General features: G+C 53.4%; 1 protein-coding gene across 1 annotated transcript; it reads left to right on the forward strand.

Moving 5' to 3' along the window:
• The first annotated feature begins 6987 nt into the window (after window positions 1-6987).
• On the forward strand, window positions 6988-7920 carry LOC128903967 (olfactory receptor 14A16-like). Its single transcript, XM_054187840.1, has one exon. It carries the CDS (start codon window positions 6988-6990, stop codon window positions 7918-7920), a length of 933 nt encoding a protein of 310 aa, XP_054043815.1.
• The last annotated feature ends 9837 nt before the right edge of the window (window positions 7921-17757 follow it).

The following is a 17757-nucleotide window of genomic DNA, read 5'->3' on the forward strand; positions in this document are numbered from 1 at the left end:
TGGGGAAGGGAATCATGGCAAAAAGGGCCAGCGAGGGGCTCCTTTGGGGGCTTTTTGAAGTGAGGAAAAGCGGCCAGCCTGTGCCGGAAACCGGCCACTCGTGGGTGGTCTGCTGAGGAGGTGTGGGCAGAGCCAGCACCACGGGCGGCAGATCTAAACGAGGCGTACTCGCTGGGACCACTTCCCCCCTCATAAAAGAAGCCTTTTGGGAGCACAGCGACCTGGTCACTGCGCACTGAGTAAGCACGCAGCGCATGGGCATCACCCAGGGCGTCACCGGGGAGCACCACAACAAGGCGGTCATCACCCTCTCGGATGGAGTTTAGCTCTGGTCTCCACCCGGCAGAAGGTCGTGCTCTCAACCTTAGCCAGGATGGATGTGGGAACCCAGAGAGAGCTCCCACAGGAACATACATCCGTCCAGGTCACAGGCTGCAGGGGGTGCCAGAGCCTTGCACTGGTAACGCGGGGCAGCTGTAACAGCTGCTGTGTGCCTTGTGAACAGGTGAACCATCTGCTCAGCCTGGTGGCAGAGCTGTGAGAGGAAGTCGAAAGGTTAAGGAGCATTAGGGAGGCTGAACAAGACACAGACTGGTGGAGCCAGGCTCTGCCCTCCTTGAAACAGAAGCAGGAGCACCTATCAGAAAGTCACCGGGATCCAGGGACCCCTGTATCCTGCCCTGTCAGGCAGAAGGCAGAAGCCTAAATGCACAGAGTGAATGGAGGGAAATTCATGGTCGGGGCAGCAGGCGAACTCCCTCCTTGCCCACCTTGTCCCCCACCCCGGTACCTCCGAACAACAGATATGAGGTTCTGGTTGAGGAAGGCCAGTCAAATGAGGATGTGGATGATGGGCAATCCACACCAGAGATGTCTCCACAGTCAGAATGGCGTACCGCCCGTATCACAACCACAACCCCAAGGAAGAAAAGAAGGGTTATGGTCGTTGGTGACTCCTTCCTGAGGAGACCAGAAGGTCCAATATGCCGGGTAGACCCTCCTCATGGAGAAGTCTGCTGTCTTCCTGGAGCCCGGGTGAAGGACATCACCAGGAAACTTTGTTGCTTGATACAGTCCTCAGCCTATTACCCATTACTGATCTTCCTTGTAGGTGGAGAGGAAGCTGCGACTCATAGACCAAGAGCAATCAAAGGGGACTTCAGGGCTTTGGGAAGGTTGGTGAGGGAATCTGGGACACGGGTTATTTTTTCCTCACTTCTTCCAGTTGCAGGCAGTGACATTGGAAGAAACAGACGGATCCAGTCTATTAATACATGGCTCCGTGGCTGGTGTCACTGCCACAATTTCATTTTTGTTGACAATGGGATGGCCTACACGGCACCGGGCTTGCTCGCATCACCTGGGAGACACCTTTCTCAAAGGGGGAAGAGGGTCTTTGCTCAAGAGATTGTGGGGCTGATCGACAGGGCTTTAAACTAGATGTGAAGGGGGAGGGGGATGATAATATCAGGCTTCTCTGTGACCAGCTGTGGGATAACACGTCAGGGTTAGGGGGACGGGGCGCTAGTAAGGGCCTTCAACCTGTTGCCTGGGGGCATGCTGGGAACACTGCATCATAGTCAAAGTCTTACAGAGACGAGCCAGGGGCTTCTGAGGTTGTTGGAGTCAACAGGGAAACACCCATGAAACACCTCAAGGTGATCTCCTCTAAGAAGGTAACACAGGCAACAGCCCAGCTGAAGTGCCTCTACACAAACGCACGCAACATGGGTAACAAACAGGAGGCGCTGGAAACTACCATGCTGCTGGAAAGCTATGACCTAGTGGCCATTACTGAAACCTAGTGGGACGAATCCTATGGCTGGAGTGTGGCTATCAATGGCTACAAGCTGTTGAGGAAGGAGGGGCAGAGGTGTTGCCCTCTCTGTTAAGCAAGGGATAGAGTGTGAAGAGATGTCCCTAAAGAACAGCCAAGAGGAAGTCAAAAGCTTATGGGTAGGCATTAGAGACCGAGGCAACAAGGGGAACCTGGTGGTTGGTGTCTACTACAGGCCACCTGATCAAGGGGAACCTGCTGATGAAGCCTTCTTCCTCCAGCTACAGGAGGCATCGCGCTCAAAGGCTCTCGTCCTGCTGGGGGATTTCAACCACCCTGACACCTGCTGGAAAAGTAACAGGGTGAGCTGTAGACAATCCAGGAGGTTCCTGGAGTGCCTCGACGACAACTTCCTAAGACAGGAAATAGACAGCCCTGCCCGAGGGGATGCCATACTGGACCTGAGAGTCACCAATGCGAGTGAGCTCATTGGGGATGTCAAGATTGGAGGCAGCCTGGTGTGCAGTGACCACGCACTGGTGGAGTTCACAGTGCTAAGGGATACGTGTCAGACAAGGAGCGTAGTCAGGACCTTGAACTTTAGGAAAGCAAACCTCTGGATCATCGTAGAGTTAGTCAATAGGATCCCCTGGGAAATGGTCCTCAGGGACAAGGGGGCAGAAGAGAGCTGGAACATCTTCAAGGATGCTTTCCATAGAGCACAAGGACTCTCGATCCCCAGGTGTCAGAAATCAAGCAAGAAGGGAAGAGACCAGCATGGCTGAGTTGGGACCTGCTGGTCAAACCAGAAAAGGAAGGTTAAAGAAAGCGTACCCTCCCCGGTGACTGGCAGAAGGGAAACATTACAGCCATTTTTAAAAAGGGTAGAAAGGAGGACCCCGGAACTACAGCCCTGTCAGCCTCACCTTCGTGCCTGGGCAGATCACAGCACACATCGTCCTAGAAGCTATGGTAAGGCACATGGAGGACAGGGAGGTGATTCGAGACAGCCAGCATGGCTTCACCAGGGGCAAGTCCTGCCTGACCAACCTGGTGGCTTTCTCCAATGGAGTGACTGCATCAGTGGACAAGGGAAGAGCAATGGATATCCTCTGTCTGAACTTCTGCAAGGCCTTTGACAATGTCCCCCCGCAACATCCTTCTCTCTGAGTTGGAGACTATGGATTTGATGGGAGGACTGTTCGGTGGATAAGGAACTGGCTGGAGGGTCACATCCAGAGAGTAGTGGTCAATGGCTCGATGCCCAGATGCAGAGGGGTGAAAAGCGGTGTCCCTCAGGGATCTGTCTTGGGACCATTGCTGTTTAATATCTTCATCAATGACATAGACAGTGGGCTCAAGTGAAGCCTCAGCAAGTTTGCCGATGACACCAAGCTGAGTGGTGCAGTTGACAGGCCAGAGGGACGGGATGTCATCCAGAGGGACCTGGACCAGCTGGAGAGGTGCGCCTGAGCAAACCTTATGAAGTTCAAAAAGACCAAGTGCAACGTCCTACACTTGGGTCGGGACAATCCTTATTATCAATACGGGCTGGGGGATGATGTGATAGAGAGTAGCCTTGCGGAAAAAAGCCTGGGGGGTACTGGTAGATGAAAAGCTGGACATGAGCCAACAATGTGAGCCTGCAGCCCAGAAGGCCAATTGCATCCAGGGCTGCAACAACAGAACTGTGGCCGGCAGATCCAGAGAGGTGATTCTGCCCCTCTCCTCTGCTCTCGTGAGACCCCACCTGGAGTAGTGTGTCCAGCTCTGGAGCCCTCAGCACAAGAAGGACATGGACCTGTTGGAGCAGATCCAGAGGAGGCCACAAAGATGATCTGAGGGCTGGAGCACCTCTCCTACAAAGACAGTCTGATACAGTTAGGCTTTTTCAGCCTGGGGGAGAGAAGGCTCCAGGGATGTCTGATAGCGGCCTTCCAGTACCTGAAGGGGGCCTACAAGAAAGCGGGGGAGGGGCTGGTTTTAAACTAGAGCAGGGTGGGTTGAGATTAGACATTGGGAAGAAGTTCTTTACCATGAGGGTGTTGAGACACTGGCCCAGGTTGCCCAGAGAGGGGGTGGAGGCCCCATCCCTGGAGGTGTTCAAGGCCAGGCTGGATGAGGCTCTGAGCAACCTGATCTAGTTGAAGATGTCCCTGCTGACTGCAGGGGGGTTGCACTAGATGGCCTTTAGAGGTCCCTTCCAACCCAACACATTCTATGATTCTATGATTCTAAACAGACATAAAAGTTAACCGATATAGCTAAGATGTATCTCTTTTTGCAAAAAGTAGTGAATTATTGGTACCAAATGATCTTTGAAACATCAAAAGCAGGTGTTTCTATACATCTCCACAACTGTGTAGAAAAACTTCTTTAGCTGCCATTGCAGACTTCTAAAGTTAGAAGTGAATCTCACCCTGGGAGTCTAGAGTAAAACTGAAGGTCAACTGAAAATGTTGTATTAAACCAAAGTCGGCGGCACTCAATACAGCAAAGGGAAAATGTAAAGACCTCAGATTCAAATTCACAGTCTCTATGAGAGCTAACACCACGTGAAGATTTAGTTTTACAGATATCTGGAAAAATACACAAAAATAAAAGGGCGTTAAAAAAGCACCAGGAAAGACCTGATGAGAATTAGCAGAGACGCACATTAGTAGTCTCTCCGGTTTTGCTAACCAATGGGGAAATCAGAGGAAATGGGAGTAGAGAAAAAAATTCACGCTAAGCCAACTAGAAGGTTTTTAGGAATTCTTAAGACATTGAGAAGCCTAAACAAAAGCGCCACATTCAGTTGGAGAAATTGACAGGAAGGGAAGTAAGAGAAAAGCAGAGGTTTCCATAACCTCAGACAGAATTGCCACATCCCACAGAAGTGTCTGCGTGACTGGAAAAGTAAGGCTGCTGGAAGAGTGGGTGCATATTGTAGGGAGGACACTGCATTAGGAGGAGCGTGGGTCACCCACACCAGGGGAGCTGTCATCCCACTCCACTGAAACCTGGAGTGGCCACCTCGGGGCTCGTGTGCCCCTCACTGGGGCTTCCTGTTCTAGACAAGTGGGGAGGAATGGAGAGTGTCCAGAGAAGCTCTGCCAATATGGGATTCATGGCCTCAAGCACACACCCCGTGAGGGGAGGCTGAGGGTCCTGGTCTCCTTCAGCCTGGTGAAGTGGGGGCTCAGAGCGTCACAGTCATAACCTGTAACTGCGTGAAGGGTGGTTTCAGAGATGCTGGAGCTTTTCTTCATGGTGGAAAAAAAAGCAGGAGAAAGGAAGGATGCCACAAAGTTTGGATTGGGAGGTTGAGACCAGAAATGACCAGAAGAAACTGTCACCCCGAGGGCAGTGCTGTGGTACAAGAGGACACCCAGGGGGAAGCTGGACCAGCCCATGGCTTTGTCTTTCCAGGAACAGCCAGGGAGGATGGAGAGATATCAGTAAGGGTAGTGAGATATTGGGGCAAAATCGAAAAGACAATTAGGTCCCTTCAAAGAAAGAGGTGCAGGTATGGGACACCAAAGGAGTAACACCTTCAGGTTTGCTCAGCATCAGAGCCACCTTTAATTTCCCTTTACCTACCTGTCATTATTGCCTCCAGTTTTGTGCTCTAACGAGCCCCTGGGGAGGCTTTGTTGGTAATGGTCCTCAGTGGGACCCATTAACACTCCAAGAAACCTTGGAGTTTACATCTGAGTTTGTCATCTTGAGAGGTTTCTTCAACTTCCTCTCAGTGTCTGAGGTTCAGGGACTCCACCCCAAACCCACCCGAGGGGTCATTAAAATGCCTTGGGCTGCTCCTCTGCTGAGCCCACCTCCTGGGATGGAGGAAGCTCATGGCAACCAGTGCTGCAGAGAGACAGCTCTGCCCAGGAGCAGCTCCTGTGGAATGGGCAGCAGGGCTGAGGGCACTGCCTGCAGGCACCGAGGATGGGACTATCAATGCAGAGAGAGCGTGAAGGCAGTCGTGATTGGGAGGAGAGCTGAGAGCTCACTGTGGGAGAAAGCTTCCCAGCCCTCTGCACGGTAAGTGTGAGGCTGCAGGGCAATGCCGCTGCCGATCCTGAAGGGTTCTCATAAAGCTGTCGTAGCCCACAGCCTGTGGGATCTTTCTCTGGTGTAGAGGAGGAGAAGGGTGTGCTGCAGAGCAGGGCTTCCCCGCAGCACCGTCAGAGGGACAGGACACGGTGGCTGCCTTCTCCTGGGGACGGTTGCAGGGGCATGAAGGTGGGTGTGCAGCCAGGGGTGCCCAGGGCTGTCCTTCAGAGCAGGGTCCTGGTGCTTCAGAGGAGCTCTGCCTCCTGCCAGTGCCAACTCTAACCCTGCCCAGTGAGCCTCTGCCCTCAAGGATGTGGGATCCAGGGCAGCAGCTGCCTCATCTGTGGCCATAGCTGCAGCAGAAGGGACTCTCCTGAGCACCCTCTGTCCCTCCCTGGCCTTGTTTCCCTTGGCAGAAGCATCGGGGCATTTCTCCTTGCTTCTCCACCCGTCCCTTCTGCTGCTGCTGCTGTTGCTCTTGTTTTCAGTCTCTCTGGGGTGGGGGCTTCATCAGCAGCTCAGCCACTGACCCTGCAGGTCCTGCCATGCAGATGTGTCCCTGGTGCCCAAGGCCTCTTCTAACCTCTGGGTGTCTAGGCAATGCAGTCCATGGGGTGGGGATAATGTTAACTCTCCACAAAGGGTACCGCATCTTCTGGGCATCCAAAGCTGACAGCTCTTCACTGGGGAGGGGAGTTTGGAGATCTGCACTTTGGAACTGGACTCCTCTGCTCTCCGTGGGATCATCCTCCAGACCAAAGCAGTGCTGGCAAAAAGCAGCTGAGAGCAGGACGGATGGAGAGACCAGCTCTCCTCCTTCGGCACTAAGGGTCTGTCCTATTGCCTCCCAGGACTCTCACAATAGCACTTGTAGGGTAGCAGAAATGCCAGGGATTTCTACCTTCAAACATGACTCCTCAAGTGGGCCAGGGGTAACCAGAGCAAAATAAACAAAACAACCCCCCAGCTGTGTTCTGCAGCCAGGGGACCTGGGAGTGACAGTGGTCAAAAGCTCTTTTATATCATAGTGAGATTTAACCTGCGATCACTCCTGGTTCCCATCTGCTTGGACGTTACTGTGACAAATGCAACAGGTTGTGCTCAGAGGTGTTTGTCCTCGCTCTTCACTGCTGTTTCCTTCTTGGACAGGCCCCCATGTGCAGAGGGATCAGATGTCCAACGACAGCTCCATCACCCACTTCCTCCTCCTGGCATTCGCAGACACGCGGGAGCTGCAGCTCTTGCACTTCTGGTCCTTCCTGGGCATCTACCTGGCTGCCCTCCTGGGCAATGGCCTCATCATCACTGCCGTAGCCTGTGACCACCGCCTCCACACCCCCATGTACTTCTTCCTCCTCAACCTCGCCCTCCTTGACTTGGGCTACATCTCCACCACTGTCCCCAAAGCCATGGCCAACTCCCTCTGGGACACCAGGACCATCTCCTACTCGGGATGTGTTTCCCAGGTCTTTCTCTTTGTCTTCTTCCTTGGAGCAGAGTGTGCTCTTCTCACCGTCATGGCCTACGACCGCTACGTTGCCATCTGCAAACCCCTGCACTATGGGTCCCTCCTGGGCAGCAGAGCTTGTGTCCACATGGCGGCAGCTGCCTGGGGCAGTGGCTTTCTCGAAGCTGTGCTGCACACGGCCAATACATTTTCAATACCTCTCTGCCAAGGAAATGCTGTGGAACAGTTCTTCTGTGAAATCCCCCAGATCCTCAAGCTCTCTGACTCAGACTCTCTGAGGGAATTTGGGGGCCTTGTGGGTAGTGCATGCTTAGTCTTTGGGTATTTTGTTTTCATTGTGGTGTCTTATGTGCAGATCTTCAGGGCTGTGCTGAGGATCCCCTCTGTGCAGGGACAGCATAAAGCCTTTTCCACGTGCCTCCCTCATCTGGCTGTGGTCTCCCTCTTTATCAGTACTTCATTTTTTTCCTACCTGAAGCCATCCTCCATCTCTTCCTCATCCCTGGATTTGGTGGTGACCTTTCTGTACTCAGTGGTACCTCCAACTTTGAACTCCTTCATCTACAGCATGAGGAACAGGGAGCTCAAGGACGCGATGAAGAAATTGATCCAATGGACCTTGTTCCACCAGCGGTAACCTGCCTCCCCTTCTCGGCAGAGTACCCAGAGCTTGCCTTAGGCCAGGCCTCTGAGTTTTTTCACTGTGATAATCGTAGAATAGCTAACTGCTTGTCTTCATACCACTTCTCTAAAAGCTTCATCCCGTTTTGTCTGATCCTTTCACAAATGCCTGTATGCTGTATCAGACCTGGCCTCCCCTGATACCATCTCAGCAATAAAGGGATTTCCTGAGTACAATGCCTGCAGGCTGGGCTTTCTTAATAAAGCTGCTGCCAAGAACAAGCCCAAAGAGTTGGGCTGTTAAAGTGTCCTTTCTCATTCTTTTCATCCTCTGCTGGGGGTGATAAGTTTGTGGCAACTCTGGGATCTATTAGACATCAAGTGCTGCTTGTAAAGGCTTTTTTCCTGGTGTCCAAGGGCCATGTAGATGCTGCATGAGCTCTCCATTACCTCTTTAGGCTGCCACATGGACGACAAGGCTGATGGCACCTATTGTTCCCTGTGGAAAGGAGTCTGGAGGAGTCAGGAAAGAAAGGACACTCTCCATGGCCCCTGGGGTGGGCAGCGAATAGAGACTCAGAAGGTGGAACACCCTCAAAGGTGAAGTTTTCCCAGAGTAAAGCACTAAATGCAGATACCCACAAACCATGACCCTGCAGTTCTCTGGGAGCCAGTGAAAATGCAGCAGGCCCAGGGAAGGAAGACTGGAGAGATGCCTGAGTTGGATGGGAAAAGAGTCCTGGCACAGCAGCCCTGCAAGGGAGCACTGACACTTGGTCTTTCCAGAGCTGCTCTCTTTCCAGTTCCATGGTCCCCTCCCGAGCCTCTGTATTGGTGTAAAGCCTGAGTGCTCTGGCAACCTGGTCACAGTCCTACGGTGCGGCAGTGCTGTGACCACAGGCAGAGACAGGCAATGGGCGCTCCTGTGACAGGGCTGGCCTCCATAGCAGTGTTCCCATCAAGGAAGGGGATCTGTTACGTCCCAGTCCGACTACATCGGGCCTGGGAGAGGTTCGATATGATTCCAAGCGTGAAATTAAGACACAAACGAGGTCAGATGCTGATCACTGCAGGTTTATTGTTATTCCCCAGCAATAGTCACTGAGACGGGTGATAAAGAAGGAAGTAAAGAGAAGGCAGAAAAGAGAGAAGCAGTATTACGGAGCACAGCAAGAGTATAGTCACCACCACAGGCCCGCTGGCATCTTGACAGTCCTTGGAGTTCAATGGCATCCTGCTGATCCGTAGTTCTCAAGTGACGCTGGTGAGGGTCCCGATTGTGGTCTGGCATGACACTAGTTTATAGTCCCTGTCGGCTCGTAGTTCGATCAATCAGTATGCAGGTTGTCTTGGCTCGGCCAATCACTGTTTGATGCGGTTGCTGGGTGAGATTTTCCTGCCCCTGTTGCTTGGGCAGCACTTGATTTAGCAAAGTCAGCATGCCACAGTAAATTTGGGGTACCCTTGGTTGGCACGTACACCACGCAGGCAGCAGCAGGCAAACTTCCAGACATCCTGTTGGTCTGCCGAAAGTCTGCACCAGCTTCCCTTCGGCCCGTAGGCAGCAAACCCGACAGGAAACCTTGCAAACCTCCCGATGGCTGGCAGAAAATTAAGCAAGCTTTGAGACAATTATTTTTAGGTTCCATTCTCCGACACCACCCCATGGCTCAAAGGTCGCTGTTGCTGTCTTCAGGGTCCAAGGTGGTGATAGAGGGAGAGGATAGTAAAGTAGAGAAAAGAGCATTTGGTTACACGATTCTTACAACTGAATCCTTCGGCTGATACACTGCATGGAGATATTTGACATCGCTTGGTGATGAGGTGGTTACAAACTGCGTATTAGTTACAACCCGTTGAATCAATTGTATTAAACACGGAACAAGGCATGGTAAAAACAACAACATTGCTACACGACACGATACATAACACAGGATACTCTTAATCCATGGGGTACCTGGAAGCCAAGAGAAGAGATCAAATTCCCTCCCTTTCCAGGTGTGAACGGGAACATGGGCCAATTTTCTTATTCCAGAGGTTATTTGTTTAACAACATGACCATTATCATCTGTTTTTAAGCAACACTTTGAATCATTCAATTTACCACAAACACCTTCTTCTTCAGCCAGCAGGCAGTCAAGAACCATGCGGTGTTGCAAAACTGCAGTTCGCATTTGCGTGGCCTGGTCTGCCAATAGGTCCAGGACATGAGCAGTTTCATTAGTAATAAAGTCTAGAACAGCTTGGAGTTGAATTATGCAGTTTAGATTATAAATAGGTTCTCGAGCACCACTAATCCACTCATGGGGGTTCCAGGTGGCTGGCCCGTAATGTTCAATGATTTGCTGGGGGGACCAGTCATCTTTTCCCCACTTTTGGCTACTCCCGGCGGTCAGGGCTGTATTAATAGATTGCTTACCCCGTGTGAGATCATCGTACAGCTCAGCACCTAAGTGATCACCACCATCCTCAGGGAGTAAGAAAGACAAGGGGTGAATTACTCCAACATAACGTACTCCGGTCCAATTTGCTGGCAGCACTTTATATGCACAATGTCCACAAATCCAGTAGTGGCCTTTCAGAGCTTTGTTGCCATTTTCAAACAAAACAGTAGAGGTGGAGGGCACTTGAAAATAAGTTGAATTGCCCATCCCCAGAGGGTTAAGGACTGTCAAATTTATCCATGGCTCATAAGAATTGGGAAAAAAAGCACGGCCCACAGCATGACATGACCAAGCACCGGCGTTGTTTCTCCATTTACATGTTACTTTTAGTTTTATAGTAAATAGCCACTGTCCGTGAGTCTCGTTTCTGGTCATACTGGTTGGGGACTAGAATCCAGAAAATGATTTCTCATGCCCTGATTCGTTCACCCAAGCCCATCCGGCACCTTCGGCTATCCCGTTGGCTGCAAGGCCGTGAGCTTGTTGTGCTGACACTACATAAGTATTATTAGGAGGCTTATGGTTTGCATAGGTGAAGGTCCAGTCACATACACTAATTCCCACAACAGTACCACCTGGTTGGGTGCGGTTCAGACGATATTGGCCTCAGGCTGGGTATTGTACTGGCCCAGGAGGTGGCGTACTTTCTTCCTCGCAGTAGGTGTCATTTCCGACTTCACTGTATTTGCTCACTAACCATTTGGGGGAAAGGGGGACGGAGGTCCACGGGCAGCTTTCCAGACCAAAAGGTCCTCCACACACCCAACAGTTAGTAAGACTAAAACACACTGGCTACAGATTTTCCTAACGTTACAAACTCATTTTCCCATTTGAGGTTAGTACTTGAGGAGCTGAAGCTTCCTCAGGATTCAGGGCAAAGAGAATGATCGCCCAGAGCAATTTCTGTGGTAATATGCAATACATCCTAAAAACACAAACACAGCAATTGTTACCAATACAATGCAAAATACTGATATCCACGTGTATCTTCAGTATAGTCTGCGATGGAGTCTCCAGTGGGCTGCTCCTAAACAAACAACAAAAAAGAAAAACTGTCCTCAGTTCAGCTCAAGAACTGGGTTTAACTGTTACTAGAAAGATTGGACAATCCATCTTGTATTGATTTTATGTTCTTTGCCAAGGGAGTCCTTCGCTCCCCAGGCATACTTATTAAGAGGCGTGCTTAACACTAGGGGAACTGCCCCTATAGTAGGTAGCTCTACCAGGACTGGTTGTCCAGGGTAACGTGAAGGTTCAGTGGGGTGGTCCAGGCCAGATGTCGCCGGGACTGTTGCAGACAATATTCTGATGTTATCAAAAGTAGAAACAGAAAGACCTGGGCAGAACATCCCGAGTAGGAGATGGCCCTGGTGTCCCAGAGGGAGTTGGCCATGGCTTTGGGCAGAGTGGTGGAGATGCAGCCCACGTCGAGGAGGGTGAGGTTGAGGAGAAAGAAGTACATGGGGGTGTGGAGGCGGTGGTCACAGGCTACGGCAGTGATGATGAGGCCATTGCCCAGGAGGGCAGCCAGGTAGATGCCCAGGAAGAGGCAGAAGTGCAAGAGCTGCAGCTCCCGCGTGTCTGCGAATGCCAGGAGGAGGAAATCAGCCTCAGAGCTGCTGTTAGACATCTGGCGCCTCTTGGCACAGGGTCGTGTCCAATGAGGAAGAGAGTGACAAGTTAGAGTAAACTTCTCCGAGGAAAACCTACTTTGTTTGTTGTAGAAATCCCCGACAATGCCTCTGTCTTTTCAGTAATGCCTTGCTGTGGCTCCCTTTTCCTTGAGCTGTGGTTGGTACTGGCTGAGGTTGGCAGGAGAGCAGGGGCTCTGCTGAGGTCCCTGGAAAAGCCACGTCTGCCCTGCAGCAATTGTTAAATAGGAACACGGGGTGATTTTAGATTAAATGTGATTTTCAGATTAAATCTGCTTGTGATAGAAAAGAGCATTGTCACTCCCAATTCACCTGACTCCAGAGCAGAGCTCTGGAGATTTTGTTTTGTTATTTTTGTTCGACTTGCCCCAGCACTCGAGCAAAGTGTTTTTAAGGCAGAAATTTTTTGCATTTCTGCTGTACTGAAAGTGAAATATTGTGGGTCCCGAGCGGCAAAGGGGCTGTACCTTAGTGCAGAGCGAGGAGATGTGTCTTCTCCATGGGGCTCCTAGATAACAAAGAGATGCCATGGGAGAGCTGAGCCCTGGTGGAGGGCAGCGCAGTCCAGCAGGACCCCCCAGGAAAAGAAAGGAATGTCCTAAAGATGGGGTGTTCTGCTCATTGCCAGCCCCGCACAGTGCAGTGTCCAGACCCCACAGCCTTGGCGGGGATAAAGGCAGCACGGACTGATGGGGAAACACATACAAATGCTTTGATGTTTCTGCAGAGGGAAGCGGGACAGGGACAGGCCGATGGTCACTCAGCAGTTTCTCCTCCCCAGGGGTCAGGTGTCTAATCATAGAATCATAGAATGATAGAATCATAGGGTTGGAAGGGCCCTCTGGAGATCATCTAGTCCAACCCCCTGCCAGAGCAGGGTCACCTACAGCAGGTTGCACAGGAATGCGTCCAGGCGGGGTTGGAATGTCTCCAGAGTTGGAGACTCCACCACCTCCCTGGGCAGCCTGTGCCAGGGCTCTGCCACCCTCAAAGTAAAGAAGTTCCTCCTCATGTTTAGGTGGAACTTCCTATGCTCGTTTGTGCCCATTACCTCTTGTCCTGTCCCCGGGCACCACTGAGAAGAGCCTGGCCCCATCCTCCTGACACCCACCCTTTGAGTATTTATAAGTGCTGATAAGGTCCCCCCTCAGCCGTCTTTTTTCCAGACTGAAGAGACCCACATCCCTCAGTCTTTCTGCATAAGAGAGGTGTTCCAGCCCCCTCAGCATCTTGGTAGCTCTCTGCTGCACCCTCTCCAGCAGTTCCCTGTCCTTCTTGAACTGGGGAGCCCAGAACTGGACACAGTACTCCAGGTGTGGCCTCACCAAGGCAGAGTAGAGGGGGAGGATGACCTCCCTCCACCTGCTGGCCACACTCTTCTTGATGCACCCCAGGATGCCATTGGCCTTCTTGGCCACAAGGTCCCATTGCTGGCTCGTGGTCATCCTGTTGTCCACCAGGACTCCCAGGTCTCTTTCCACCGAGCTGCTCTCCAGCAGGTCAGCCCCCAACCTGTCCTGGTGCACGGGGTTAGTCCTCCCCAGGTGCAGCACCCTACACTTGCCCTGGTTGAATTTCATGAGGCTCCTCTCTGCCCAACTCTCCAGCCTGCCCAGGTCTCTCTGGATGGTGGCACAGCCTTCTGGTGTGTCAGCCACCCCCCCCCAGCTTTGTGTCATCAGCAAACTTGCTGAGGGTGCACCCTATCCCTTCATCCAGGTGGCTGATGAAGATATTGAAGAGGACTGGACTCAGCACTGACCCCTGGGGAACACCACTCCTCACGGACCTCCAACTAGACTCTGTGCCCCTAATCACCACCCTCTGAGCTCTGTCTTTCAACCAGTTATCTATCCACCCCACTGTCCACTCATCTAACCCACACTTCCTAAGCTTCCCTATGAGGATGCTGTGGGAGACGGTGTCGAAAGCCTCGCTGAAGTCAAGGTAGACACCATCCACTGCCCTCCCCTCATCTATCCATCCAGTCACGCCATCACAGAAGGCTATTGGGTTAGTCACACAGGATTTCCCCTTGGTGAATCCGTGTTGACTACTGCCCATAGCATTCTTTTCCTCCACATGCCTTGAGATGACGCCCACAAGGAGCTGTTCCATCATCTTTCCAGGGATGGAGGTGAGGCTGACCGGCCTGTAGTTCCCCGGCTCCTCCTTCTTGCCCTTTTTGAAGACTGGAGGGATGTTGGCTTTCCTCCAGTCCTCAGGCACCTCGCCTGTTCTCCAGGACCTTTCAAAGATGATGGAGAGCGGCCCAGCAATGACTTCTGCCAGCTCCGTCAGCACTCTCGGGGGCATCCCATCGGGGGCCATGGACTTGTGAATATCTGATTGATCTAATTGATCCCTCACTCGATCCTCCTCAACCCAAGGGAAGTCTTCTTCTTTCCCCGTTACTTCCCGCAATGCCTGGGACTCCTGAGGGCTGGGCCGAGCAGTAAAGACCGAAGCAAAGAAGGCATTCAGTAACTCCGCCTTCTCCGCATCCTCTGTCCCCATGGCTCCTGTCTCATTCAACAGTGGGCCCACAACTTCTCTGCTCTTCCTTCTGCTTCCAATATACTCGTAGAAGCCCTTCCTGTTGAGCTTGACATCCCTGGCCAGGTTTAATTCCAAGGCGGCCTTGGCTTTCCTTGTTTCATCCCTGCACGCTCTGGCAGCATTCCTGTAATCCTCCCAAGGGGTCAGTCCCTTCTTCCACGTAGTGTAGACTTCCTTCTTCTACTTGAGCTTTTTCAGAACCTCCCTGCTCAACCATGCAGGTCTCCTGTGTCCCTTGGCCGATTTCTTTCTCTTCGGGATGCACCGATCCTGAGCTTGGAGGAAGTGGTCTTTGAATACCAACCAGCTCTCTTGAGCCCCTTTGCCGTCCAGAGCCCCAGCCCACGGGATCTCTCCAAGCAGTTTGGGTAGCCATGATCCTGAACTCCATCATTTCATGATCACTACAGCCTAGGGTGCCCCCAACCTTAACGTCCCCCACCAGTCCCTCTGTGTTTGTCAGTACCAGGTCCAGGAGTGCTCCTCTCCTTGTTGGCTCCTGCACCACCTGTGTCAAGAAGTTGTCATCAATGCACTGGAGGAGCCTCCTGGACTGTGCGTGCCTGGCTGCGTGGTCTGCCCAGCAGATATCAGGGTGATCAAAGTCCCCCATGAGAACCAAGGCCTGCGATTGCGACGCTACCTTCAGCTGTCTGTAGAAAGCCTCATCAGCTTCCCCATCCTGATCAGGTGGCCTGTGATAAACACCCACAACAGTGTCCCTCATGTTGGCCTGCCCCTTAATCCTCACCCATAAGCTCTCGACCCTCTCGTCATCCGCCCCTAGTGAGAGCCCGATGCATTCCAAATGCTCTCTCCCATGGAGTGCAACTCCACCACCACGCCTCGCTGGCCTGTCTTTCCGGGAAAGGACATAGCCACCCATGACAGCATTCCAGTCACGCGAGCTGTCCCACCACGTCTCAGTGACTGCAATGAGATCGTGGCCCTGCGACCGCGCACAGATCCCCAGCTCTTCCTGCTCATTCCCCACGCCGCGTGCACTGGTGTATCAGCATTTCAGAGAGGGAGTCGTGTGTCTAGTTGTGACCCTTGAGATGTGCTGTGCCTTCTGGCTACCAGAAATACTGGCACACTGGCCCACGAGCGCTGAGCAACTGCACCCTGGCAGCTCCCCAGCAAGCCCAGGACCGTCCCCACCCCCCTTCAAATCCAGTTCAAAGCCTCTCAATGAGCCCTGAGAACTCAGGGAGTTACCAGGGATTAAGGGAGTCATACTGGGAGCACCGGGACCGCACTGGGAGCACTGGGAGGAGTACGGGAGTCATACTGGGAGCACTGGGACCGCACTGGGAGCACTGGGAAAAACATTGGGAGCACTGGGGAGAAGAAGGGAGTCGTACTGGGAGGAGTACGGGAGTCATACTGGGAGCACTGGGACCGCACTGGGAGCACTGGGAAAAACATTGGGAGCACTGGGGAGAAGCAGGGAGTCGTACTGGGAGAACTGGGACTGCACTGGGAGCACTGGGGGGAGGCAGGGAGTCATACTGGGAGCACTGGGACTGCACTGGGAGCACTGGGGGGAGTCAGGGGGTTATACTGGGAGCACTGGGACAGCACTGGGAGCACTGGGGGCAGTCAGGAACTTTTACTGGGAGCACTGGGACCGCACTGGGAGCACTGGGGCGCGTCAGGAAGTCACACTGGGAGCACTGGGACCGCACTTGGAGCACTGGGGGAAACCAGGGAGTCATAATGGGAGCACTGGGACTGCACTGGGAGCACTGGGGGGAGTCAGGGGGTCATACTGGGAGCACTGGGGGGAGTCAGGGGGTCTTACTGGGAGCACTGGTACCGCACTGGGAGCACCGGGGGGAACCAGGGATTCATACTGCGAGCACTGGGACCGCACTTGGAGCACTGGGGGGAGTCAGGGGGTCATACTGGGAGCACTGGGGGGAGTCAGGGAGTCATACTGGGAGCACTGGGACCGCACTGGGAGCACTGGGGGAGTCAGGAACTTTTACTGGGAGCACTGGGACGCACTGGGAGCTCTGGGGGGAGTCAGGGGGTCACACTGGGAGCACTGGGACCACACTGGGAGCACAGGGAGGAACAAGAGTGTCGTACTGGGAGCACTGGGAGTGCACTGGGAGCACTTGGGGGAGTCAGGGCATCATACTGGGAGCACTGGGACTGCACTGGGAGCACTGGGGCGAGTCAGGAGTGTTACTGGGAGCACTGGGAGTGCACTGGGAGCACTGGGGAGAGTCACGGTGTCATACTGGGAGCACTGGGAGTGCACTGGGTGCAACTGGGTGGAACCAAGGAGTCATACTGGGAGCTCTGGGACCGCACTTTGAGCACTGGGGCGAGTCACAGCGTCATACTGGGAGCACTGGGAGAGCACTGGGAGCACTGGGGGGAGTCAGGGGGTCATACTGGGAGCACTGGGACTGCACTGGGAGCACAGTGGCGAATCAGGGAGTCTTACTGGGAGCACTGGGACCACACTGGGAGCAATGGGGGTATCAGGGAGACATACTGGGAGCACTGGGAGTGCACTGGGAGCACTGGGGGGAGTCAGGGGGTCATACTGGGAGCACTGGGACTGCACTGGTAGCACTGGGGCGAGTCAGGGAGTAATACTGGGAGCACTGGGACAGCACTGGGAGCACTGGGGGGTGTCATTGTGTCATACTGGGAGCACTGGGACCGCACTGGGAGCACTGGGCGCAGTCAGGAACTTTTACTGGGAGTACTGGGACTGCACTGGGAGCACTGGGGGGAGTGAGGAACTTTTACTGGGAGCACTGGGACAGCACTGGGAGCACTGGGGGGAGTCAGGGGGTCATACTTGGAGCACTGGGAGAGCACTGGGAGGACTGGGGGGAGTCAGGGGCTCATACTGGGAGCACTGGGACTGCACTGGGAGCACTGGGGGGAGTCAGGGGGTCATACTGGGAGCAGTGGGACAGCACTGGGAGCACTGGGGGGAGTCAGGGGGTCATACTGGGAGCACTGGGACCGCACTGGGAGCACTGCGGGGAGTCAGGGGGTTATACTGGGAGCACTGAGACCGCACTGGGAGCTCTGGGGGCAGTCAGGGTGTCATACTGGGAGCACTGGGAGTGCACTGGGAGCACTGGGGGGAGTCAGGGGGTCATAGTGGGAGCACTGGGACTGGACTGGGAGCACCCGGGGGAGTCAGGTAGTCATACTGGGCGTACTGGG

This window comes from Rissa tridactyla, unplaced genomic scaffold (genome assembly GCF_028500815.1).
Source record: "Rissa tridactyla isolate bRisTri1 unplaced genomic scaffold, bRisTri1.patW.cur.20221130 scaffold_81, whole genome shotgun sequence".
Taxonomy (NCBI): Eukaryota; Metazoa; Chordata; class Aves; order Charadriiformes; family Laridae; genus Rissa; species Rissa tridactyla.

Bases quoted from the DNA above. Each gene is read 5' to 3' on its own strand.
- LOC128903967 (XM_054187840.1), top strand. From the start codon at position 6,988: ATGTCCAACGACAGCTCCATCACCCACTTCCTCCTCCTGGCATTCGCA.